Source organism: Nelumbo lutea, chromosome 5 (genome assembly GCF_056320005.1).
Source record: "Nelumbo lutea isolate HS-2025 chromosome 5, American lotus-T2T, whole genome shotgun sequence".
Classification (NCBI taxonomy): Eukaryota; Viridiplantae; Streptophyta; class Magnoliopsida; order Proteales; family Nelumbonaceae; genus Nelumbo; species Nelumbo lutea.
Window position 1 is genome coordinate 80,722,232 of NC_142688.1, and position 26,857 is coordinate 80,749,088.

A 26,857-nucleotide genomic window follows, 5' to 3' on the forward strand; every position below is an offset into this window, starting at 1 on the left:
TCCAAAGATTTAGAGACTGCAAGACACAGAAACTGAAACTTTTGAGGAGGGTTGTTTGACAGAGGAGGGAAATTGTTCAGACTCTAAAACTGATAACACATTTAGCCTTGGCAGGGTGGTACAGGGTACATCCAGTCCAAAAACTACGTTGCCTAAGGAAAACAAAGCCTCAAGTTTGGTAGAAGTTGTCCAGAAGGAGCCCTCTCAGAATCCTACATTGCCTAAGGAAGCGGTAAAATTGGCATATTTGATAGAGGAGAGTCAGGGTACATCTAGTCCAAAAACTAATCCCAGTCTAATAAAAGCTTGAGGTCAAAATTAAAAGAATGGAATAGGGACCAATTTGGGAGAAAAGAACAAAAATCAACTTTGATACTCCAGATAAAGGAATTGGATGTGAAGGGGTCCCAAAGAATCATGAATGTACAGGAAAAAGAACTGAGATGGAAGTTGAAGAGGGATTTAGAAGAGGTCCTCTTGCAAGAAGAAATCTCTTGGAGGGAGAAATATAGATGCAAATGGATGAAGGAATGTGATGGAAATACAATATTCTTTCACAAAATAACCAATGAAAGCATAGTTTTCAAGGCACCAAGGCGAGGCTAGGCGACCAAGGGGCGCCCAGGCACCTAGGCCTTGCCTAGGCGATGAAATCAGAAAATAGTAAGCCTACATGTTTCTACCCTTCATGAGCTAGTTGATTCGTTTTATACATTAACCTACAAACCTCTAAACTAAATTTTCTACTTATGATTCTTGTAGTCGTGCTTAAAGCATGCAACACAGAATATTAGAAATAGAAATTCGGGCTTAAAAGAAGAACTGGAGAGCGTAGCCCCTGTGTTTGACCGAAAAAAGAAGAAGAACTTAAGGAGAAAACAGGGAGGCAGAGCCCTGTTTTAGACCAAAAAAAGAAAAAGAACAAGGGGCTCCACTGCTGTTTTAGACCAAGAAAAACTAGGGAAACACTAAATAAAAGAAAAAAAAAATGAAAAGCAGGGGAGCAGAGCCCCTGTTTCAGATCACCAGTGAAGAGGAAAAAATGATGAAGAAACTCAGAGAAATGAAAAAGAAAAGGGGGCAGAACCCTTGTTCCAGATTACCATCGAGGAGGACAAAAGTGCAAGTAAAAGGGTGAAAAATTTGCAGGAAAATGAAGAAGAAACGAAGGGGGCGGAGACCCTGTTTGAGTCCAAAAAAATTCATGCAAAAAAACGTATGGAAAAGACCAAAAAAAAACAGGAAGAACCAACAAAAAGGAAGAAAAAAAAGGCTGAAAACAAAAAGGGTAGGAGGAAGAATAGGCGGACTGAAAGCTGAGGAGAAGAAGATAATTCATTTGACTACCTGGCATATTTGAAGTTGTTTAGGCTTCTAGTTGGTTATGCAGCATTGCAGCAACAGTTGGAGTTGGACTGGTGTGTGAAACATACCTGACCGGACAGCTCTCCCTCTTCTATTCAGTTCTGCCATGAAAATAAAACCCTAAAAAGACAGCACTCTTCTTCTAATAAAAAGAGTGATAATGTGTGATAGGTTCTATTGTAATAACAAAAACTAACCAATAAAACTATTTACAGCAAAAGAAAAGTAAAAAACAATATAAAAATATTAAAGGATCAATGTATTAAGGGATGTATTAATGTGTCTTGCATCTAGTCTAGGCGTGCGCCTAACTGACTGGGTGTACGCCTTATGCAAACTTTGCATGGCGTCTGGGCAAGGTGAAGTTTGAAAACCACCTAGTTGCCTAGGCATCGCCTTGACAACTATGAATGGAAGGAGGAAAAACCTGGTGACTAAACTTGAAGCAGATGGAATGGTACATGATTCCCAAGAGGAGATAGCCAACTGTTTTGCAACTCATTTCAAATCTATCTTGAGGAAACCTTTAGGTAATAGAGTGGAGCTAGAGCCTAGACGATGTAGTTTGTTTGAAACTTTCTGAAGAAAACAAAGGCTAATTGGAAAGGAATTTTGATGAGGAAATTAGACAAACAGTTTTCTCAAATGGATAGATCTAAGGCACCAAAGCCAAATGGTTTTACTATGGCCTTCTTTCAAGATTGCTAGAATATAATTAAGGAAGACCTGTTTGAGGTATTTAAAGAGTTTGAGGATAATTTTGTTATAAATCATGGAGTTAATGCTACTTTTCTAGCCTTGGTTCCAAAGAAGAAATTGGCCAAACATCCTAAAGATTTTAAACTTATTAGCCTAGTGACTAGCATTTATAAGATTCTGGCTAAGGTCTTGTCTTTGAGGATCAAAAAGGTACTTTTCTCCCTTATCAGTCAAGCTCAAGGTGCTCTTGTTCATGGAAGACCTGTTTGAGGTATTTAAAGAGTTTGAGGATAATTTTGTTATAAATCATGGAGTTAATGTTACTTTTCTAGCCTTGGTTCCAAAGAAGAAATTGGCCAAACATCCTAAAGATTTTAAACTTATTAGCCTAGTGACTAGCATTTATAAGATTCTGGCTAAGGTCTTGTCCTTGAGGATCAAAAAGGTACTTTTCTCCCTTATCAGTCAAGCTCAAGGTGCTCTTGTTCATGGAAGACAAATAATTTATTAGATTTTACTAGCAAATGAATGTGTGGAGGAGATGATAAAATTGGGTAATCAAAACTTTGTATATTGAATCTGGAAAAGGCCTATGGTTTAATGGATTAGTGCTTCTTGTTAGAGGTGCTAAGGAAGTGCGAATTTGGGGATGGATGGTGTAGATGGATTAAAGGTTGCCTTACATCTCCCTAGTCCTATGCACACCCTGCATTTGAATCTGATTTGTACATGGTTTTCTTTCTACTTCAATCTCAGTGGCACTCCCCACTTGAGCTATGCCATTAGCTTCACTGGAGCTAAGTAGCTCCCCCTCAAATAATAATTCCATTCTTACCACCTCTTTATCCAATACCTTTATTTTACTACAGCTTTCTATATTACCAGTGCTAAAGCTCTCTGAATCAACATTTTCCCTGCAGTTATACTTCAGATTGGGTCATTTCAGGCTAGTGGAGTTGGTCAATGGCCTTGGTCTCCAGGAAAGAACAACACCTTTTACTGGTTTTTTTCCGCCCTTCTTCTGTTCTTGTAACCAATCTAGACGATGATAGACCTTCATAGTTGTCTATCAGTGCCCCTTGAGGCCAACAGTCATGTGTCTTTCAAGTGACAATGCTGGCTCAACCTGAGTTTGGTTTTCCAATTTCACTCCTCAACTCCACCCTGACACTAATCCCCCAGTTTGTCCACACTTGTTTTTCTTCTTAATGATGTTGTTAGATTTGCACCATAATAGAATAGAAGCTTTTTGGTTTCCTTTTTTTTGGGTGCATGACATAGAAGCATTTCAGTGACTGGGAAAAGGTCAAATGGTGCAAATATCCAGTTCAACCATTTAACTCATTCAAACAGAAATGCAAAAAGCATATATAATTAAAAATTAAAAGAAAAGAAAATTATTCCAGAGTATCTTCTAAAGTTATTTTACATCAAAATAAGCTTAAAACAATGAATGCTAGAGGGCATAACACTTATTAACATATGTAATTGGGATAAAGTTTGACCAAGTCAATATTTCCAATAACTAGGAAATCAAATACCCATTTTAGATACCGATTCCTTGTTCCAATGGGCCAATCATCCAACCGGGCGTAAGTCTGACAAATGACGATATTTCTTCTGCAATATGAGGTCACTTCAAGTGTTCTATTCAAATATTTCTGTTCTTTGTTGAAACAGACACAGTTAGAACATTATCTCTACAGGAATAGAAGCAGGGTAGCAGGGCCATGAGACAGGTCTCTGCCTATTCATTTTCTTTTCTATTTATCATTAAAGGAGAATTATGATTGTTGTTTTCTCCGAATGTATGCAACCAGGCCGAACACAATAAATCTGTTTTTTATCAATAACCAATCATTTCATTAATAGCAATTTAATATACAATTTTGCATACACCCATAGGAGAGATAAAAAGCTTTTTATCTCCCCATTTAATCTTTCCTTACAATTGTGCCTGAAGATTTTCTCTCACCCCACTCCTTGTTTGGCTAATACATCAGCCATACTGTTTGCTGTCTTTTGAGCCCACTCTCTAGTCAGTCATAAGAATTTTTTTAAGTCGTTCCTATACTGCTAAAGAACTGCCTCCCCATTTTGCAGCTACTCCATCACCAGTGTAGTTGTTTCTTTATTTTTCTGATTATTATTTTCTTCTAGATGGATTGAAAAGTTATTGAAATATTCTTTGGTGGGAACTTGCAGCTCTTCACTTCAAACAACCACTCAGGACAGATCTCAGTTGTCTCCACAAGGATGTAAAGCCTGAAGGTAGATCTCACCAGCTTGCAGTATAAAAAGAAAAAACAATTTGACAACAGCAGTCCTTTTTTTATTTGAGTAACAACTGTCAAATATTTTATTGATAAGAATGATTACAAAAAAATGTCTGGCACCCCCATTTTAAGGCTGACTTTTGCCACATAACCCAATCTTTGTGAAAATCCCCAAATAGCTGGTCCCTGTTTACCCCTTGTTTAGGTAGTGCATCCACCAAGGTGTTTGCTTATCTATGAATCCAAGAGAATTCAATTTCTACTTCTCATGCCAGTTTTCTTATCTCCTTCAAAGTGTTTCAATAATTCCACGTCCCTAGACTGTTTTTCTTTAACCAGCCCACTACTACTTTTGAGTCACCTCCACAACCAAAGAACTTGAGAGATCTCGCCAACCACAGCCCTTGCATCATTGCAAATAGTTGTTCATCAATTTGATAGCAGCACGTTGTTCATCAAAACGCAGAAGAAAGTAACCACCATGTTTACTTCAATCAGTATTTAAATTTATGTCCATAACCAACTACAAAGAAATTTTACCCAGGCATGCCACTTGTCAATAATTCCAAAAGATTTGGTTACTCCGGTATTGTTTCTTGACATATATTGAGATTAGCTCCCTGTAAGTATATTCCCTCCATCTGTTAGACTCTAATAGTGCCTCTGAGGTCAAATGAAAATCTCCTTTTCCAAAAACCTCAAAAACTAGTGGATCTGTTAAAACTTGTGGAACATCATCCACGTCCATTGCATTCAAAGCAAAATCCAAGTTCCTTCCAAGCTTCTTGTCCAAGTATGCATCAAGAATACATCCAAATGTGACAAGATCAGGGATGACCCTTTCATGTTTCATATGTTCAAGACTTAGATGGATATCCCAAAACAAAGACATCTTTGAGAAAGCCAGAGCCCGTATGTTAAATGTAGTTAGATCAGGAGAAAACCCTGACTCTAGCATTCTTAAAAATTCTCTTTGCAGGGTTTTCATTTTGAAGTTACCAGCATAAGATAGCAAAAGAAGATTCCAGATAAGATTTCCCACATTCCTCCGAGCAAGACCAACATCTCTTAGGAACTCACCTAGCTTATAAAAACTCTTTTTCCTTATATAAGCTGATGCCACTGCCCTAATTCCATCTTCCTCGATGAGAATTCTAGATCTTTTAAGGCGGCCATAGGCAATTTCCATATCTGTTAGAGAACCAAAAATACTATAATATTCAATAAAGGCATTTCCAGTGGCAGAATCCACTGCATAACCACTTGAAACCATTTCCTTCATCGTAGCTTCCATCAATTCAAGTTGTCCACCCTTTCCAAAGCAAGAGATGGCTAATGAGTAAATTTTAGGACACATGTTAAAATCCCTTGAAATAACTTCATTTAGAAGTCTCATTATTTCATCAAAACGCCCCATCATCCGATATGCATCCATTAGATATGCAACTAGTTCAATGTTAGGCACAAATGAACTGTTTATAATTTCATCCCAGATAGATCGAGCTTGGGACAAGAGGCCATTATCTGCATAACATAACATTAGAGCTGACAAAGTAGCAAGGTTAGGTTGGAAACCCTCAGATTTCATCTCCAGGAAAAGTTGCTCAGCTACATGAGGCATTCTTTTTCTACCTAAGACATGTATCAATGAAGCAAGTTCCACATATTTATCAGCTCCTCTGATGCTTCCCCGCTTCTTCCAGTTCCAGATAATCTACTCGAAGTGCATAAGAAAGTCAAATTAAACAAAAATGTCAAAAACAATTCCACAAAAGGGCAGCCCAGTGCACGAGGCTCCTGCCAGTGTAGGGTCTGGGGAGGGACAGATGTACACATCCTTACCCCGGCACAAACAGAGAGGCTGTTTCCAAGATTTGAACCCTGGCCACCCAGGTAAAAAAAAAAAAGAAACAAACAAATCCACAAAAATGCAAGTCAAATAGAGAAATGCATTTTTTTTTAAAACAAAGGTAACTTTTTATTAAAGAATAAACAAACAGAAGTACATGAGAGGATGTACTGAAGCCAAGAGAGGCTTAGCCGGATTACAAAGGCAAACAACTGTCACTAAACAAGAAATCTCTAGAGACCCCTGATTTTGGGCAAATAGAGAAATACTAATAGAAGGGCACTGATTTTGGGCATATCTCACTTTTGACAAACAGGTACATTCCATGTCAAAAAGACAAAATATACCCTACTTAATAATGACCAAAAGAATATAAAATGGGTGTTATTGTCTTTTAAGAAGAATATTTTAAGGCTACCAATTATGGGTGTGCCCATTATATGAGATGGGATATATTCCAACACCATGCTAAAAGAAATTAGGCTATCACAGACAGATAGACATGTATATGTCAATGCTACACATAGATAGAAAGTAGTAGGATCATCAGCAATAACAAATTCAATATCAGGACAGTCCCAGCACTTTATTCCTGTCAATATGGTTTTATTTCGAATGCCTATTTTCAAATGGCTACTGATCTATTTTATTATTTTGAAAATAGTAATTTAAATGTTTGTTATTCATTCCTTTACTATTTTTAAATGATTATTTTGTCGTGTTTCAAATGACTATTTTTTTCATTTACTATTTATTTATTGTTTATTAATTTAGCTTTTTGTACTTTCTTGTATTCGAATCAACTATTTTCAAATGACTATGTTTGTATTCAAATAATTGTTATGCAATACAATTACTTCTTCATTTTTACTCAATTTTCATTTTATTAATTTTTATTTACTGATAAGATATTTGAATGACTTCTTTTATTTGCTTCTTTACTATTTTATTATTTTGTATTGCTGTAGTTTAATATTATTTTTAATACTCAAGATAACTTCAATTTTTCATTTTTGACTGATTTTTTGAAAATAAAAAAGAGTCATTCAAATATCTTATCAGTAAATAGAAATTAATAAAATGAAAATTGAGTAAAAATAAATTAGAAATAGGGTCAAGTGATGGTTAAAATGGTTCGACTATTTGAGTCAACAAAAAGTTGAAAACATTGAATAAAACATCATAGAAATTATAATCCATTTATATTCCATTGAAAATAATAAAAATTAGTTAACCACAGTAAAAAAATTAGTAAGTTACTTAAATAAAATAAAATAATTATTAATTATTAGTATTAGTATTATTAGTATTGATAAAAATATTTTTATTAATATAATAAACAAATTTATTGATCAAAAAAATATAATAAAAATAATTTAATTAATAAAAAGAAATAAGCTAAATTAAAAACTATTATCAATTTAAAATTAATATAAAACTAATACAAAACTATCTAACAATTATGAGTTCTATAATTAATTTTTTTTATTTTTACTAATTTAAAACCAACTTAAGTTGCATTGAAACCAACCAATTATTAATTCTTACTTTTTGAAGGTTACAATGGCCCTATATCTATGTAATCTCTCCTGATAATGGATTATTGAGTATTTTATTGTCTACCTCATTAGAATCCCTCTTTGAGCGGTGCTCCGGCACTACAGCTGGAGGGAACGTATCTCTTCTCTGTTCAAGAGAAAGTCACATAACACACTCAGGCTATTTTCTTAGTGCTCATAAACAATCGGCTCATTAACTGCTATTCTTGTTGCATCAGATTTCGTTTTCTCTCTTTATTCCTTTCTTGTTTGCTTTTTGTACTTTAGTTTTCTAAAACCCAGCATCAATTCGTGTACCCAAGTTAAGGAATCAAACAGTGCCCTCGAGCTTCACTTTGACGACAAAAGCGTAAGAATTTCCCCATGCATTCAGCAAAAAGGAAACTAGTCTTTCATTCTCTACAATTAAAATCTCAAGAGACTACCGAAAACAGATATGAACAAAGGCAATAGTGAAAGCTGAAAACAACACAATAAATTCCACACATATACCATAAAAGGCATTAATGGGTATTCCCTACAAAAATGACAGAATTAAAAAGTCACGACTAGCTTTGTTGTAGAGACTTTGTTGGAATTAAAAGAAACCAAAAAAATAAAGAAATAAAGCAGAAGTTCAAGAAAGTTCAAACAAAATAGTTTAAGTTAACGAAGCGAATTGGCAGAATTAAAAAATAAAAATAAAAAGATACCTTCCTAATCGAAGCTGGATTTGAAGAGTCATTTTGCCGGAGAGAAAGCCTAGAAGGTTTGGGTTTGAGACTTCCGAAAAGCAAAAGTGAAGGAGAAGAACTTAGGAAGGATAAAACCTCCATTACAGTAGCCAAGAACTCAGCGGAGGGAGGTAGGGCGGAGAAGATTTTATCTCGAGTTTTGATGTCCTACTCCATGTCTCCATCCGTTATGTTGACTCTAGCAACAACAAATGGCAAGGTGGGGCGCAAATGCAAGCTCACCGCGACGTGCCCGTTTGGTAGCTGTTCCCTGTTTGCTTTCACGCAACGGCTTCTGGCTTTGGAAAGTGGGTCACGCACGGAAAGCGCACAACGGATCCAGTGCGTTTGGACTCGAAGCGATTTTCTCTTCGAGTCCATTAAAATATTGACACGTCAATTTGTGTTCAACTGGCCATCACCTGCAACCGACATCGTCGATCATCCTGATATCCTCGATCATCTTCGCCACCTCCGACATCGTCGGCCTCTTCTCCCCTTTCTCCGCCACTCATGTCAGCCCTACGTGCAACATCGCCATCATCTCCTCCTCTATGTTCTTGTACCTCAGATGCTCCGGGTCGAACACCTCCGCCGTCCACTCGTCCCTCACCACCGACCATACCCACTTGGGAAGATTAACTCCCTGCTCCTCCTCCGCCCCCCGCGGTCGAATTGGGGAGCGATACTGCAGCGGGAGCCTCCCCGTCAACACCTCCAGCAGCAAAACCCCAAAACTGTACACGTCTGCCTTCTGACACAGCCTCTTCGTCTCTCCCTGCTCCGGCGCGCTGTACCCTCTCAATCTCGCCATGGCGTGAACTGGGCTCAGAAGCAGAGCCAACCCGAAATCAGAGATGCAAGCTACGCCATTCTTGTCGAGCAGCACGTTCGATGACTTCACATTCCCGTGCGGTATCTTCAACCCACTGTACTCCTCGTGAATCCGAACAAGCCCACGAGCAGCTCCTAACACCAAGCTAATCCTCGTCGTCCAGTCCAGAGGAATCCTCCCCGGTCCTCGATTCGCTGATTCAAATCAACCCAAAAGTTAATCCATGTTCAGCTTCATTGAATATAGACTATAACAATACTGTAAGAATGGTAAGAGAATGCAAGCTTCCATTGGAGAGGTAATCGTAGACGAGGAGCTGTTCCTCCTTGGCGTAGTAATAAGCTCCGACATGAACCAGGTTAGATTGTCTGAGCTTCCTATATACTGTTCGAATTCCTTCCTCGCACATGGGTTAGCGTCCTTGAGCCTCTTCACCGCAACCGTTCACCCATCTTCCAGCACAGCCTTGTAGACTGTTCCTAGACTTCCTTTTTCCAGCATCTCCGCCGATGCCCGGAGTAGGTCCTCCAGCTCAAACTGCTTCCTCCTATCCAAAAGTTTGCTCCGGTTTCAGTCGGTTGCAGGTGATGGCCAGTTAAGACAGATTGATCACTAAATACCCAACCCGGTTACTATGCGATTCCAAAAAACGAATGGAGAGTGTTCTAACGAGAGGAGATGGCGGTAAATCATTGTGTGGGGTATTTTGGGTATTAAAAAAATATCAGGGATTGATTCGTTCTTGGAGAAGTATTTTTCCGACAATTGCTGAAAAAACGCCAACTTCAAATTATTTTTTTAAAAAGTATTCTTTTTAACAAAATGTATTTTTTTCACTTTTTTATCAAATACATAAAAACGCTTGATAATCACTTAATGTATAGTCCCGGTTCTTAAAAAAAGTACTTCTTAAAAGTAAAATTAAACAGCGACTAAAAGGTTTTATCTTTTACGAACTTGTGGGCCTTCGTCAGTTTCTCTAACAATTGATTCAAGAGTATGTGTGCTTGCCAAATGACCTTAGTTTACCTAGCTGGCTTGTTTCAGCTTTTGTCAAGGATCAACTAAGAGAATTTAGATGTCAACAAAATGAATGAAAAAATCAGTCAAAATAAATAAATAAATAAAATATAACAACAAAAAATGTAGAAAAATAAAAAAGGAAAAAAAGATAAAGATAAAAGTGATGACAAAAATACAAAAAGGGTAAATTTTGAACAAGTAAAAAAAGAAGGGGGTAATATCCAAAAATAGGAATGGGAAAGTAGAAGAAAATCTCTAAGAGATTATAATAATAATAATAATAAGTAATAAATAAAAATAATAATCATATAAAATAAGGAATAATAACTTAAAAGCAAGTCGGAATTAAAAAATGGAAGAAAAAATAGCAAACAAAAAAATCATAAATCATAAAATTTAAAATAATAATAATAATAATAAAATCAAGAGGAAGGTGAAAACAAGGAAAATAGAAAATAAAAAAAGGAGAGAATAAAATTTATAAGGAAAATGATACAAAATATAAAGGAAAAAAGAGAGAAAATCATGAAGGCAATACAAATGGATAAAATCAAAAGAGTATGAAATTCCTTTGCTTGTTCTTGGTTGTAAACTGTGAGCGTTGGAGTAGATCAAACTTTTTTAGGTTTTTGAATGAAACTTGCTCGTTGGCTACTAATGGCCATCGTTTTTTCTTGAAATTATTGTTTAATTAATAAAATCATTTTCCCCTCATTTTTTGTGTGTTTTGGAAATATCCTCTTGATTTTTATAATTTTCGTGATAGAGGTCCATCTTGTTTGCATCGCACTGCATTTTGCATTCTTTCGGTATAGTTGATCATAGAGGCATTAGCGGCTCTTCCAACTAAAGAGCATTATTGAGCCACCTTCCTAAATTGCTTATCCTTACCATTCCTAGTCAGTTGATTTTTATCCTAATGCGACTAGAGCCTAATAAATCATCACCCATCATACTCAGCTCCATAAACTTCCACATTTCCATCATTATCCTTCAGACTCTTTGATTAGATAGCTAGCTCATAGCAGGTTACCCTCTTCATAGGTGGTTGATCAATTCCTAGCTTCATGCATATTTCTTTATTTACTTAGGTGTTCACCCTATTTGTTTTTAAACTAGGGTAGGCTGATTTAACTATTGTTTTTTCGATGCTTTATCGGCACTATGTGGTTTTTATATAAGTTTTGCATTCTGTGTATCCCATCTTAGTTGCCTTAGGTAAAACCTCCCACCTCATAGCTCTAAATTATTTCTCACTCCCTTCAGTTGGCCAAATAATTTAATAAAACAAATAATGCATTAATAAGAGAAAATTGTTAGCCACTTTTTTGAGTTTGAAGAGTTTCTTCAAGATCACGGTGTCTAGTCCAAAACGAGTTAAGACATTGGATTCATAAAGTATTATGTCATCAATATTAGATAAACCTAAAGAGTTGCAATTCTTCTTTGGTCAGGACCATTTTCAAAATTTTCACTCGATGATTTAGGTCAAGTACATTCTATGATTATCTTCAAATGGCAAGGCATCCCAACGACCAATGTATTCCTCTCCAGTTTGTAGTATAGAATCTTTTCGATAGTGGAATATTTCAACCTTAACAGCTTATCGCGATTTTTGATCATTTGGTTTTGTGTTCCTTTTTTCTTTTGTTTATAGTCGAAATTGTAAATAATCCGAACTACGCTCAGTTTGATCCCTCATGTGGGGTACGTAAGCAGCCTGGGTAACAGTGTTTAGGTTCAGCTGGGATAATAAAATAAAAATGAAATCTCATAATCAGTGAATTTCTTGATCAATGATATTTATATTCAAATTATCTTCTTTTCCGGTTTTAGACTCCTTCTTACCTATTAAACAACCTTAGGTTGCTTCCCTAATAGGTCTAGTCACACATTGGCCACACATTTATTTTATCATTATCTCGTATTTCATTCACTTCACCAATGGCACACGCATACATGCACATTTATGTTTTTTCATTATTCTATCGCATGCATACAGTGTCCATTATTCGAAAATCCAATGCTCTAAAGAGGGGAGAGAAAGAAAAAAGCAAGAGAAATAAGAACAAGATAAGGGGCCCATTAGGTGAGTCTTTCCAAGCTAATTTTGGGAAGCTTCAAATGAAGCTTTTTGTGTCTTTCGCGTTTTAATCTTGCACAGAAAGACGTGCATCTACCAAACATGTTTTGGGCTACTCAGATCTTCATGCAAAAGCTCAATATGTCTTTTGCATGTCAAAGTTACTAGAAAATCTTCCCAAAAAAGACATGCCAAATGGGCCCAAGATCAACCCAAAAGATTCTAAGCATGTTGTCACTACTCTATAATAATAAAAATGTCATAATCTTTTAATCAATTAGTTTTTACCTAACAAAGGACTCGATTCATCTTTTTATCATTTCGTTTTGCAATTTGTATATTAAGTTCAATTTTTCTGAGTTAGTGTTTTGAGTTTTACTTGGATGTTCTATTTTGTCATTTTGATAATAATGTAGCAAGTTTTAACAAGAAAGGGATTTTCCAACCTTGGAAGAGATAGAGTCGCCACTTCCTTCGGGGGATTGTATGAGCATAGTATTCTATAATCATAACTTAAAATGAACCTCGAAGGCATAACTTGGTGAAATGATGATTGCTAATTGAAGGTTCATTGCTAGAAATGTCTAAGGAGGGGAGGGAAATCGTATAAAACTAAAATAACAATATCCATCCCCAAGCGCATTTATAGATAAACCCACCATTAATAGCTCAAACTAGGACAGTCATAAGGTTGAATTCATTGTGATGGGATATGCACTCCTTTTGATACACTTTATGAGCCAACATAGAATGAAGGTGTCATATTAACTTAGTGCTTTACTGACTAATTAGGGAAAGGACTGTAGGTCATTATCTGTTGTTTTTATTACCTCAAACCCATTGCCACTGTTAACACCACTAGTTTGCCCATTGAGGTAATTCATTGGACATTCTTGTTTGTTAAACCAATCAAATTCTCAATATGCTTCTTTCGAAAATGCTAGAAAAGGTTTTAGAAAAAAAAAGAAGAAGAAAAAAAAAGAGGAAAAGAGAAAAAAGGGGAATTGGAAAGGAAGAAAGAAAAAAGAAAAGAAAATAAGGAAATGAGAGAGGAACAGAAAGAATCACTCTCATTCGGGTGACTTGAAAATTTCCAATGTTGAAGTTGTCAAATAACATAAATGCCCTTGATTCAGTTAAACTCGAGTTGTTCTTGACATGTATATCTTCCCTATGTCTTATGCATTAAGTATAGAAATGATGGGAGGCCCTCTTTTGGCTATTTGCTTTATCCTTTTTCGTTAAACCCTTTTTATTGCTTATTCCACTAGTTATCCCTTTGAGCCTTTATAGTAAAATTCCTTCAAGTAAACATTTCTAAGAAGCGAATGTCAGATGTTCAATTCTACGTGTGGACCTCAATCAATTGAGAAGAAACATATGATGATCAAATTGATAAGATATTGTCCAATAGTGACATAATTTCTCGGTTTTTTTATTTATTTATTTTTTATTTCAGCCTTACCAGCCTTACCTATTTACATTTCGTCTTATAATAAAGCCCTCATTGATCACCTAGGTGCATAACCCATTATATTAAAATACAGGAAGATCTTTTTCATCTATGGCTATGAGAATGTTAAATCAAGAAAAAGAATAGGAGCGCAAGAGCATAATCTTGAGAAAAGCCCTATAAATTGATTTAAAGATCCAATACCCATTATAGTTTAAATTTCTTGAGCATTTTATCATTTGTTTTAGAACCCTTGTCCAAAGCCATGTTTCGTCCTACTTAAAAGTCCTCGATCCCTGATACATTGGCAATTAGCATTGGATAGACCTAAGTGGATTAGCAAAATGGAACTGACAAAAAAAAAAAAAAGAGAAAAAAGAAAAAAAGGAAAAGGAGAATTAGATCATGGTGATCCTTTAAAACTAGGGGTAAAATGGTCCAAAAGAAAATATCCCTGTTAGAAGTGTCATGCATTGGAAAGTTGAGTAGCCAAGCAAGTGAAGTGATCAATCACCTGAAGTGCAGCAAAATTACCACTTAATCCGGTTTGAGTAAATTCAACTCTTACCCTCACTTGAAGTTTAATAGTGTCAAAGTACAAAGTATATAAAATGCTTTTACCTTAGTATTTGTGCTTTGAAAACCATTTGGGTGAAAAATTTTGTAAAGTATGCTTTAGAGAACAAAAGAACCATTTCTTGTTTGGTAAAAGCACATCCATTCATGCATCTAGTGACGGTTTCCGATGATTTGGTGGTTGAGACCGGCGATGGCGATCTAATTCCCGTAGCGGCGAGCAGTGGTAGGGCCAAGAGTTGTAATAGAGAGTGGTCACACGTGACTACCTATTTGCATAAAAATGGAAGTACTATTTCGCCAAAAGCACAAAGTATAAGACACTATTTGGGTAGGCTTCTACTTTTGTACTTTTAACAGTACCAAAGTATAAAGTACAAAAAATGTTTTTATTTGGTGTTTATACTTCGAAAACCGTTTAGATAAAAAATTTTGTAAAGTATGATTTTCGAAACAAAAGAACTATTTCCTGTTGGGTAAAAGCACGTCCGTCCACGCTTTTGATGATGGTTTTCGGTGGTTTGGTGGCTGAGACCGATGACATTGGTGTAACTCCAATAGCAGCGAATGGAGGTAGGGCCGGGAGTTGTATTGGAGGGTGGTCACGTGTGACCACCCGTTCGCATGATAACGAAAGTAATATTTCACAAAAGGCATGAAATATAAAAAGCCAATTTGGTGCTGTTGGGATTTTTTGTACTTTTAATAAGTACAAATTATATAAAAATTATATAATACAAACATTATATCGTACTATATAATACAAATATTATATCGTACTTTTCATTATATTGTATTTTTCATATTTTTATACTTTCAAAAGTATGAAAGTACTTTACAAGTATAAAAATACTTTATAAGTCTATCGGGCCTAAAAAGCCAACTTCATGATTTTGGGGGAATTTTGTACTTTTAAAAAGTATGGAATTAAAATAAAAAAGTATGCAATATAAACATTATATCGCATGTTTCATACTTTTATACTTTTAAAAGTCTATCAGGGCCTAAAATTTAGGTTTTAGTAATTAGGTGAAACATTAGTCTCTGAAACTTGAGTCAGTTGAGTGAGTTGAAAGCTCCGACTAATTAGGTGAAACATTAGTCTCTGAAACTTGAGTCAGTTGAGTGAGTTGAAAGCTCCGACTCGTGAGAGTCGAAGCCGAGGCGAGACCAGGAGAAAGAAATGGGGGGAGAGGCTGGAAACCTGGAAACTTTCTTGAAGTGGGCCTCGCAGTTGGGAATCTCAGACTCAACCAATCCCTTGCAATCAACGACTGCATTATGTTTGGGCAATTCCCTTTTCGTTTCACACTTTCCGGACGCCGGGGGGTAAGCAGTCCTTATGGCCTATTTCTTTCTCTCAAAGAAGTCATTTTGGCATTTTTTGTCATATTGGTATTTTTATTTTTTATTCTTTTTTTGAAGATTAGCAAAGCAAATCTATATCGTCATCTTCTCGAATTTTTGCAAACTGAAATGACTTTCTTCTTATTTTGAGAATTCTGCAGTAGAGGTTTAGCTGCTGCCCGTGAACTTAGGAAAGGAGAGTTGATTCTCAGAGTGCCGAAATCCGCTTTGATGACAAGGGAAAGTCTGTTGACAGATCAGAAACTTTCCATTTCTGTCAACGGATACCCTCATCTCTCTTCTACTCAGGTGATTCTCAAATAAATTGCTTCGCTTAAACTTCGAAGTTCTAGATGGTTTTTCAGTTGCTTAATTATGTTTTTAAGTTGCTACTTTCTTTTTAGGAGTTTTAAAATCTATATCTTTTGGAAAATTTCTTTTTCTTCTTCAAACTTTTCTGCAGATATTGGCCGTATGTTTATTAGCTGAAATAGATAAAGGAAAGGCTTCTATGTGGTACCCTTACTTAGTTCAACTTCCTCGCAGCTACAACATACTAGCGAGCTTCACTTGGTTTGAGACTCAAGCTCTGCAAGTTCAGTTTCGTGCTTTCTAGCTTAGAGTTTATTTAAAACTATTGCTTTTAAAGGTTGTAACGTTCTGTGTGATCTTCATTGCCAATCTAGGTGGAGGATGCTGTCTGGGCTGCAGAGAAAGCTAGATCAAAGGCTGAACTGGACTGGAAAGAATCGGTTCCTGTCATGAAAGAACTGGAGCTGAGACCTCAACTTTTAACGTTTAAATCATGGCTCTGGGCTTCTGCAACTGTGAGACCACTTTGACTATTCTGTAAGAAATGGACATTTGTGTTTTTGACACATGCAAATATTTTGCGTCTTGTTTCTTTTATTTGGTCCATCAGTTTATCAGTGAGGGCTGTTCAATCAGCAGTGGATCTTGTTGGCTGTATTTATCTTGATAGGCTATTGTAGCTTTTATTTTGACAACTAAGGGAAATATTGTATGAAAAAGGCAAGGAGCAAAAACTCCATGGACATAGCTTACATGGTCTTCACAGTATGGCTTATGTATGAAAGATTCACTGATTTACAGCATTTAAATGATTTAAAAGAAAGATCTGCAGCATATATATCATGGATTCACTCAAATGCCACACTTAATCATCTAAGCCTTGTCCCAACTATATGCGGTTGGCTACATGAATCCTGTTCTTCCGCTCCGTTCTGTTCAGTGTCATATCCATCATTAAATTATGGGCACTTAAATCATTTCTTATTACTATCACCCAAGTCCCTTTCACTCTACCCTTAGCTTGTCTAGCCCCTTCAACTTGCAACATATCACATTTTGAATCATTACAGGAATCAATGAAAGAAAAATCCTCAAAATTAGATAGGTTAAGGACCAAAAAGGACTTGGGTGGGAGTTATAAGAAATGATTTAAGCACCCATAATTTAAAGATGGATATGGCATTGAATAGAGTGGAATGGCGAAATAAGATTCATGTAGCTCCCCCATATGGTTGGGACAAGCCTTAGGTGATGATGAACAAAAGGACCAAGATATATTAATCCTTCAATGTTTCTGATTTTTTTTTTTGACCAATGACAGAATTCAATTGTATTAAAAGAATTCAAGAATACATACAATATTTCAGGGAGAGATAAAATGACTTAACTCTCCCCCAAAACAACAAGAAGATTACAGAATTTCCCAAAACAATTGGCCCCTACCCACCCCCTGTTTTGCCAAGTTATCAGCAAAGGCATTTGCAGTTCTTTTCACCATAGAACCTGGATTTCCACTCCCCTTAGCAGCCACTTAACCTCTCTTCTCTTATTAGCATAGATCCAAAAACCATTACCCTTCCTTAATCAATTTAACACTAGCTGTGAGTCTCCTTCAATAATCAATTTTTGGATGTTTAGCTCCTTTGCTTTCCTTAGCCCTACTAAGAAAGCAAATAGTTCATCTCTAAGAGAATCACCCAACCCAATGGGACCTGAGTATAATGCAACCACCTTCCCACTTTCATCTCTGATTACACCTCCAACACATGATGGTCCCGGGTTGCCTTCACTACTCCCATCGAAGTTTAACTTCAAAAACCCCAGGGGTGGTTGTGACCGCAGAGGGCGCACCATTGATTGAGTCAGCACAGAGGAGGCTACTTCCTTCCAATTGTTCAGCAGCATACCCGTAGAGACACCAACAAACAACTCCAAAGTTTTCAACCATTGCATCACTCTAACTGTTATGACCTCAATAAGCTCTTCTTTCTTTCTCAGAGAAGGTTCTTTGATTCCCTTCTTCCTACAATGTCCAATAGATGGCAGCTCTCAAGCATCTCCACATGATTTTATCTCTTTTCTTCAGCCACCTAAAGAAAGAAGCAACAAACAAACCTTGTATGCTTGGGGGAGGGAGCCACCTGCAACCAAATAAATCCACAAACCAAACCCAAATATCAGAACTGAAAGGGCAAGAAACTAATAGGTGGTTGGGGCTTTCACTATTAGCCTTGCATAAGATGCACCAATGTGGGGACAAGCACCTATTAGGCTTCCGAATAAAAAGCTCCAATCCTTGGAGGGATCAGTTTACCCCAAACTTCCTTTATTGGATAATTTTGAAGGCTATTGTTAGTAGAGTACACCAAAGACTTAAAGAAGGAAGCACAGGAAAGGAAACCAGAAGGGGTTAAGGTCCAAATCTTATAATCCCTTTTTGATTGGTCTAAAACCACCCTATTCAAAATTTGAACTAACTTCAGAGCATCCTTAAATTATGAGTCTAAGGCCTCTTCTAAAATCCAAATCCTAGTCAAAGCTAAAGGTAGACTCAGAAGGGACTAGAAAGGAAGACATAGGTTCCCCTTTATACTGAGAGAGGGAAAATAAGGATGGGAACTTATCTTTTAATGGAACTTCTCCCTCCCAAAGGTTTTCCCAGAACTTCACCTGGTTACCAGAGCAAAGATCATACCTGATGTGCTGCAAGAAAGAAGGGAGAATGGCATGGATGGATCTCCAGAATCCCACCCATCATCAACAAGCCCATGTATACTTAATATCACCTTAGCCCACAACTTACTCTGTCCTCTGTTAATCTCCATAGCCACTTTCCCAAAAGAGCTTCATTTCTCTTCCTAATGTTTCCTAGTCCCAAACCACCATCCTCCCTACTTCTAGAGACAATCTCCCACTTCACCCTATGGTCTTTTCCTGTCCTCCCCTGGCTCTCACAAGAAGTCCCTCATAAGCTATTTTTGATAAATAACATAAATTCCTTAGAGGCACGAGGAGCAGCCTCTCCAAACAGCAAATACACAAACTACAACAGAGAAAACATGAGTGTTGAAATTAAAACAATAGTTACAATTGTGCCCAGAACAATGTTTCCCTATTTATCCCTTGTTTTGCCAAGACATCAACAAAAGCATTAGCTGATCTCCTAACCCATTGTACTGTTATAGACATAAGCCATTTGAATTTTTTTAATTAATTTTTGTAGCCCCAAGTGACATCCTCCCGATTATTTAACCAGTCCACCATTGTCTTAGAGTCTTCTTCAATCAGAAGCTGCTCCACACCCACTTCTTTTGCAAGAAGTATTCCTTGTATTGCAGCTAACAGTTCTGCCCGGGTAGAGTTCCCAATTCCTAAAGGGCCAGAGTAGATTAAGACAACCTCTCCAGCCTCATTCCTTAGTACACCTCCCATCCCAGAGGGACCTGGGTTACCCTGACTGCTCCCATCAAAATTCAGCTTCAAAGAACCAAGAGGAGGGGGGACCCAGCTAGACACTACCCTTCCCTTGTAGGAGGAACAACTTGCTACCAATTTCCAATCCTTCCAACAATCAGTAAAAGTGAAATGGTTAAATAATTCTAGTCTTTAACCAATGTAATGGCCTGGACATAATTCTGTCCTTTAAGGCTTGACTGCTTTTTCCTTTTTCTTGGAAGATTTTGGCATTCCTTTCTTCCCATATTGTCCATAACAATGCTGCTCGCGAGCATCTCCACATTTTCCTTCCTCTTTTATGGGGCCAAGAGAAGAAAGAAGGGTTAAAGATTGTGCTTATTTTTGCTGGCATATCCCAACTATACCCAAACAAAGATAGAAGCCAAGCCCAGAGCTCTACAGTTACACTACAAGATAAAAATAGATGATTACAATCCTCACCATGAGATCTGCAAAGAATGCACCAGTTTGGTGAAATACAAAGGATGAGTCTTCTCTTTTGTAGGTTATCCATCGTGTTTACTTTACCATGCCACACTTCCCAGCACAAAGCCATAACCTTGGGGGGGACCGGTCTACACCAGACTTCTTTGGAAGGGAAACTCTGTTGAGAGGGAGATTGGCAGAGGAACTTGAAAAAGGAGCCACAAAAGACCCATTGGGGTGAATGGCCCAAATCCTTTTATTAGGTTTCGAGGGATCCAACCAAACCTTATCAAGGAGACACAGAAGAGTAGACAAACACTCAATTTCCTCATCCCTTAACCCTTTATGGAAACCAAAATCCCAAGACAAAGTTGGTAAGAATAAATTCGACAGAAGGAATTTGAGATCACCTCATTTTTATACAAGGAAACAGAGTACAACGAAGGAACAAGGTCTTTCAGAGGGAGATCTCCAACCAAAATGTCCTCCCAAAACCAAATAGAATTACCTGAACAAGCATCATACCTGACATAACTGAGGAACTACGGAAGAATTTTGTGAATTGCTTTCCAAGGTGTGGTTAGGTTAGCCCTCCTTGATGTACCAACATCCTAACCACTCTCTGAACATCCATGAATACTCTTCACTATTCGTGCCAGAGTCTATCTCGCTCCAAAGGCCATCTCCACAACCACTTCCCTAACAAAGCTGAGTTCTTTTTAAGCACATTCCCGAGCCCTAATCCTCCCTCCTCTTTGCTTCTACCCACAACCCCCCAATTAATTAAGTGGTCTTTTTTACCTCCTCCTGGTTCCCATAGAAAATCTCTCATCAATTTTTCCAACTTCTTCGCTTCCCTAGACGGTATCCTAAAGACAAAGAGATAATAGGTAGGTAGATTCATGAGGGTAGCTTTTATCAAAGTGATCCTCCCACCCAAAGAGATATAATTTTTCTTCCATACAGCTAATATCTTTTCTAATTTCTCCAAGATTGGGGTCCAGAACCTACTCTCCTTAGGGTTTGCTCCCAACGGAAGCCCTAAGACAAAGGCCAGGAGGAAATGGAGCACTCAAGACAGCCTGCAATCGCCTCAACCTCCTCAAAAACTAAATTTACTCCCGCTATGCAGCTTTTTCCTAGATTGATTTTCAAATTAGAGACTCCTTAAAAAACTGTAATCAATTCTTTCAAAATTTCCACCTTCTCACCGAAGCCTCCCTCATAGAAGATCATCAAGTCATATGCAAACTGAAGGTGAGTGACTGGAATTCAGTTTGTGCCTTCTCTCCAACCCCTTATCACATCTTCCCTATCAGCCCTAGTGATAATTCAACTAAACACATTAGCCACCAAGGTAAAGAGGAAGGGTGAAAGTGGGTCCCCTTGTCTGATTCCCCTACTAGCTGGAAAAAAAAAAAAATCCCTCACCACCCCGTTTACTAGGATGGAATAGTGAAAAGAGCTAACACAACTAGTCATCCAACTACACCATCTTTCCCCGAACCCACACTTCCTCAAAATCTCTAGTAGGAACTGCCAGTCCGCCAAGTCATAGGCTTTCTCCAGATCAAGCTTACAAACAAAGCCTCTCTGCTTGGACCTCTTCATCTCTTCTACACATTCATTGGCAATCAGAATCTGATCAATTGTTTGACGCCCTTGGATGAAAGCCCCTTGAGCCTGACTAATAATGGAGGGGAGGATTTCTTTAATCCTTAAAGACAGGACCTTGGCCAGGATTTTATAAATACTAGTCACCAAACTAATTGACCTAAAATCTTTAGGATGGAGAGCATTAGCTTTCTTTGGAACTAGGGCCAAGAATGTAGAATTAATGCCTCGACTGACTATATGCTTCTTTGCAAACTCATTAAAAACCTCACAAAGATCACCTTTTATCACCAAACAATCCTGGTAAAAAGCCATTGTAAAACCATCTGGTCCTGGAGCTTTGGATTTGTCCATCAAAAACACCGCCTTCCTAACCTCTTCTTCCTCAAAGTTTCTTTCCAACCACCTAACCTGATCTTCCTCCAAGCTTGGCCAATCAATCCCTTCGATTTTCCTCCTCTCTTCCAAGGGTCTTCTATAAATCGATTTGAAATATTCAACAAACTTCCTAGTAATATCATCCTGGTTAGTGAATTCCTCCCCCCTACCTCTAACTTAGACACAACTTTTTTTCTCCTCCTCCCATTTGCTACATCATGAAAAAACTTAGTATTCCCATCACCTTCCTTAATCCATCTATGCCTCGATTTCTGCCTCCAGCTTATTTCTTCCCTCAGTAGGACCTCTTCTAGGTCCTTCTTCAACTGTCCCCTCAGAACTCTTTCCCCCTCCTCCATTCTAGATTGAGCCTCTCTTTCATCCAATTCTTCTATCCTAGAGATTAGATTCACTTTTTGCTCCTCAAGTCTTCCAAAATGTTTCTTATTCCGAACTTTTATTTTTGCTCTTATCCTCTATAGTTTCTTGTGAAATCTAACCCCTTTCCATTTTATCCCCCTCAATTCCTCATTCTACCAAAACTTTACTTCATTAACAAAATTCGGGTGGGTTAGCCACATGTTTTCAAACCTAAAGGGTCTAGGTCCACTGATAAAATCTTCCACACCTATTCTTATAGGACAATGATCCGAGGTCACCCTATGCAAAGCTCTAGACACCAAGTTTCCCCAATAATTCTCCCAATCAACATTAAAGATAAATCTATCCAACTTCGACCACAAGGGCACTTCCTGTAAATTAGACCAAGTAAATCGAGCTTGCACTAATGGGATCTCCTTTAACTCACAATCAGCAATAAAGCTATTAAACTTTCTCATACTGGTTGTGATGGTTTGTTGAGAGTTATTAGTTTCTTCAGAAAATCGTATCACATTAAAATCCCCTCCCAAACACCATGGACCTTCCCATAAACCTTGAATTGCATACAGTTCCTTCCACATGTCATTCCTTTCTCTATAATTATTGGGATTGTAGACATTAGTTAACACCCAAGTGAAGTCTTCCTCTACATTCTTAAATTTGATGGAAACTGAGAATCTTTCTATTAACTCCTCCACTAACTCTACTACATCATCTTTCCAAAGTCATAAGCTTCTCTAAACTTTTACTTGCACCCTTAGGGATCCTAAAAATAGATAGATAGTACATTGGCAAGCTAGACAAAGTGGACTAGGCTGTATTGGAAGCATCTTTCCACGTGGTCTTTTGGTTGTTTACAAGTCGAGAAGACCGAAAATCGGTCTATTTCTGTTTGGTGCACAGAAGATCTAACCGCCAAAAGCTTGAATGCCAAAAAGACGCGAAAAGCCAAATTTGGGCTGATTTCGGGAAGCTTCAAATGAAGCTTTTCGCGTCATTTGCATTTTATTCTCGCGCGGAAAGACGTGCATCTGCCAAACGGTCTTTGGGCTGCCCAGATCTTATATCAAAAGCTCAATGCGTCTTTTGGCTGTCAGAGCTACAAGAAGTTGCCAAACGGGCCCTTAATCAAAGTGATTTTGCCCCCCAAGGATAAATAATTCTTCTTCCAAGAAGCCAACCTTTTGGTGACTCTGTCAACTACCAGGCTCTAAAAACTGTTATTCTCCGAATTATCCCCAAGAGGCAACCCCAAATACTTCAATGGCCATTGTGAAACCTCACACCCCAAAATTTCAGCCCCTTCTCGCATAGCACTCTCCTCCATGTTAATCCCCACTATACAACTCTTATCAAAATTCACCTTCAAATTTGACATTTTTTAAAAAATTTGCACTATCATCTTCAAGTTCCTAACCCACCCCACCTCCTCCCCGTCACAAAACAAAATTGTATCATCAGCAAATTGTAAGTGAGTGATAGGTATTCCATCTCTTCCAACCCTCCATTCCTTCACTAGGTTCATGGAATATGCCCTCTCTATTAGTCTCCCCAACACATCTGCAATCAAGGTAAAAAGGAATGGTGAGAGAGGGTCACCTTGTCTAATTCCCCTTATAGCCGGAAAGTGACCCACCATTGTCCCATTCGCCAATATTGAATAATGACAACTCTCAATACGCTCCAAGATCCATTTACACCATTTCACTCCAAATCCAAAGCACTCCATCACTTGCATTAAGAATGACCAATCAACCATATCATAGGCTTTCTCCAAATTTAGCTTGTATACAATCCCTTTCTTCCTTCTCTTCACCTCCTCCACACATTCATTTGCAGTTATGATTTGATCAACGATTTGCCTCTTACCCACATAGGCTCCTTGATTCTGTGAGATTATGCTTGGCAGTACCTCTCTAATTCTTTGAGACAAGACCTTAGCCACAATCTTGTACAAACTATTCACCAAACTGATAGGTCTAAAGTCTCTTGGTTGACAAGCTCCATCTTTCTTTGGAACTAAAGCAATAAATGTTGAGTTCAAGCCTAGATTTATCACCCCTCTATCAAAAAAATTATCAAACACTTTCATAATATCTTGCTTTAGAATCTCCCAACAATCCTGATAGAAAGCCATAGTAAAACCATCTGGCCCTGGTGCTTTGGATCTGTCCAATGCAAATATAGCTCCCCTGATTTCCTCCATCTCAAACCTCCTTTCTAACCACACCTTGTCCTCCTCCAAAAGTTTAGGCCAATCTGGACCTTCCAACCAAAAATTCTGGTCTGAAGGTCTTCCATAGATGGACTTAAAGTGCTCTACAAAAGCATTGGCTATCTCAGCCTGTTGAGTAAGGACCACCCTCCAACCTCTAGTTTAGAGATAAGATTCTTCCTTCTTCTACCATTGGTCATTGCATGAAAAGACTGGTATTCCTGTCACCCTCTTTCACCCACCTATGCCTAGATTTTTGCCTCCAACATACCTTTTCCGGATATAGAATATCCTCTAATTGTTTCTTGAGCTCCCACCTTTCCAACTTGTCCCTCTCTTTGAATGTGCCTCCCATTTCTTTAGCATCCAACTCTTCCATTTTGCTGATCACTCCTTGTTTTCTTTCCTCAATTCTACCAAACTGGAGGGTGTTCCACTCTTTAATCTTTCCTTTCAGTTCCTTAAGTTTCCAATGGAACTTCATGCCCTCCCAATTTGCATTTGGATTACTCCCATTCCACCACGACTTGACCAACTCAACAAAGCCCGGGTGGGAAAGCCACATATTCTCAAACCTGTTTGGTGATGGTCCTCTACTTCCCTCCTCTCTCATTAGGGTGATAGGCCAATGGTCTGAAGTAATTCTAGGCAACATCCTAGAAGTAACCACCCTCAATGCTCCTCCCAATCTGTAGTGAACAAAAATCTATCCAACTTTGAGCAGATTGGATTTAACTGCAGATTGGACCATGTGAAACAACCATGCAAGATAGGAACCTCTTTTAACTCAAAGCCATTAATGAAACTATTGAAATTCCTCATACTAGTTATCCTTTCTCTCCTCATATTATTAGTCTCTTGCGGGAATCTGATGACATTAAAATCTCCACCTAGGCACCAGGGGCCCTTCCATAGTCCTCTGATATCTCCCAATTCCTCCCAAAGTTCACCTCTCTCCCTATAGCCAGTTGGGCCATAGACATTTGATAGGACCCACTCAAAACCATCTACCAACTGCGTAAACTTGATGGATACAGTAAACCTTCCAATAAGCTCTTCCACTCCCTCCATAACCTCATCCTTCCACAGTTATTATTCCCCCTGAACTCCCCCAGGAAGGGACTCACTGCCCACTTAATACCTCTTTCCTTCCAAATAGATCTAGCCCATCTACCATCAAACTCTATCATCTTTGATTCTTGAATGAGAACTACATCCGGATTTTCTCTTCTTATTACTTCCTTGATCATAGCCCTTTTCCTTCCTCCCCCAAACCCTAACGTTCCAGCTCTAAATTTCATTTTCACTTCCTTATAAACCCTTGTCTCTGCCCCCTAGTTATTCCCCCTTCTTCTCCCCTTACTCTCACTAAATCTCTTATCCTCCTCAACCTCTCTCCTTAATCTTTCAGCTTCACTGAGCTTCCGCTTTCTAGCCTTAGACACCTCCTTCCTTTTTCTTTAAAAAACTTTGATATCCTTCGGGTCCTTTATTTTACAACCTAGCTGGTCTACAAGCTCAGCCATTGAGTCTTCCTTTTCCTTCCCCTTGATCACACTACGCTTTCTTAGATCCTCATTTTTGTCTAAGCCTAACTCCTCTATCTGCTGGCTTCCACTTCTTTACTTTTAAACTCTTCCAAAAGGTTTTCTATTAATTTTCAGATTCTTTCCCCCTCTTCCTCCTCTCTTTCCCTTAAGCTTCTCTTTTCCCTACCCACCTCCCCACTCTCCTTCTACGCTTGCTGCAAGATGGCAACCTGGGATTCTGCAATAGGGACAACAGACAAGGGAGAATTAGCATCAAACTTGAAATTCACAGTCATACCTTGATAGGGTTCCAACACTGGTTCAACACATAAACAAGGATTTTCTGCTCCAACTCGAATATTAGGAATTTGGTGTTCATGACTCTCCTTAGCAGTAACAGTTTAAGTGGAAGACTTCCTGCCATTGGTTTACCCTGTGATATAATCCTTAGGCTCTCTTGCTCACCCCAGATTTGGTCATCGGAGCGTGGCTGCCTGCGATCACCGCATACCAGCTTATCAGTTATCTGCACCTTGTTCGGAACTTGGACAGTTTCTTCCTTATTCAAATCCAGATGGACTCCCCCTTCAACCAAGCCATACTCGGTATCATTCCTGTCTGCCAAACTGTTCGGCAGCTTCAGAGTGGAGTTGACTTCCTCCAAGCTCACATCAACATCGAAGAGAAAACTAGTGTCAAGCAAATCTTCTTCCAGCAAAACCACTTCTGTCACCTCTTCAAGTGAATCAGTCTCTGACCCAACTGAAG

General features: G+C 38.1%; 3 protein-coding genes across 6 annotated transcripts in view; 1 reads left to right on the forward strand and 2 right to left on the reverse strand.

Annotated features, from left to right (window-relative positions):
• Positions 1 to 3,901: 3,901 nt before the first annotated feature.
• Positions 3,902 to 9,951, reverse strand: LOC148853065 (Pentatricopeptide repeat (PPR) superfamily protein). Of its 2 annotated transcripts, none has more exons than XM_088944703.1 (2): positions 8,441 to 9,951; positions 3,902 to 6,054 (listed from the first exon to the last, which is right to left on the reverse strand). In XM_088944703.1, exons 1-2 carry the CDS (start codon positions 8,561 to 8,563, stop codon positions 4,897 to 4,899), a joined length of 1,281 nt encoding a protein of 426 aa, XP_088800829.1. In that variant the 5' UTR covers positions 8,564 to 9,951; the 3' UTR covers positions 3,902 to 4,896. The 2 variants fall into 2 exon arrangements, with proteins under 2 accessions (XP_088800829.1, XP_088800831.1); XM_088944705.1 differs by having other exon boundaries at positions 4,375 to 6,221; positions 8,441 to 8,626.
• On the reverse strand, positions 8,973 to 9,705 carry LOC148853066 (leucine-rich repeat receptor-like protein kinase PXC1). Its single transcript, XM_088945882.1, has 2 exons — positions 9,582 to 9,705; positions 8,973 to 9,490 (listed from the first exon to the last, which is right to left on the reverse strand). Exons 1-2 carry the CDS (start codon positions 9,703 to 9,705, stop codon positions 8,973 to 8,975), a joined length of 642 nt encoding a protein of 213 aa, XP_088802008.1.
• Positions 9,952 to 15,388: 5,437 nt separating the features above from the next.
• The window catches only part of SDG40 (SET domain group 40), a 36,883-nt gene continuing 25,414 nt past the window's right edge, over positions 15,389 to 26,857 (forward strand). Inside the window, exons 1-4 of one of the 3 annotated variants that reach the window (XM_088946615.1) lie at positions 15,389 to 15,760; positions 15,940 to 16,087; positions 16,242 to 16,373; positions 16,465 to 16,605. In XM_088946615.1, the coding sequence (XP_088802741.1) occupies positions 15,615 to 15,760; positions 15,940 to 16,087; positions 16,242 to 16,373; positions 16,465 to 16,605 (567 nt within the window). In that variant the 5' untranslated portion in view covers positions 15,389 to 15,614. The remainder of the gene's footprint in view (positions 15,761 to 15,939; positions 16,088 to 16,241; positions 16,374 to 16,464; positions 16,606 to 26,857) is intronic. The other 2 variants (XM_088946614.1, XM_088946616.1) reach the window with 2 other exon arrangements.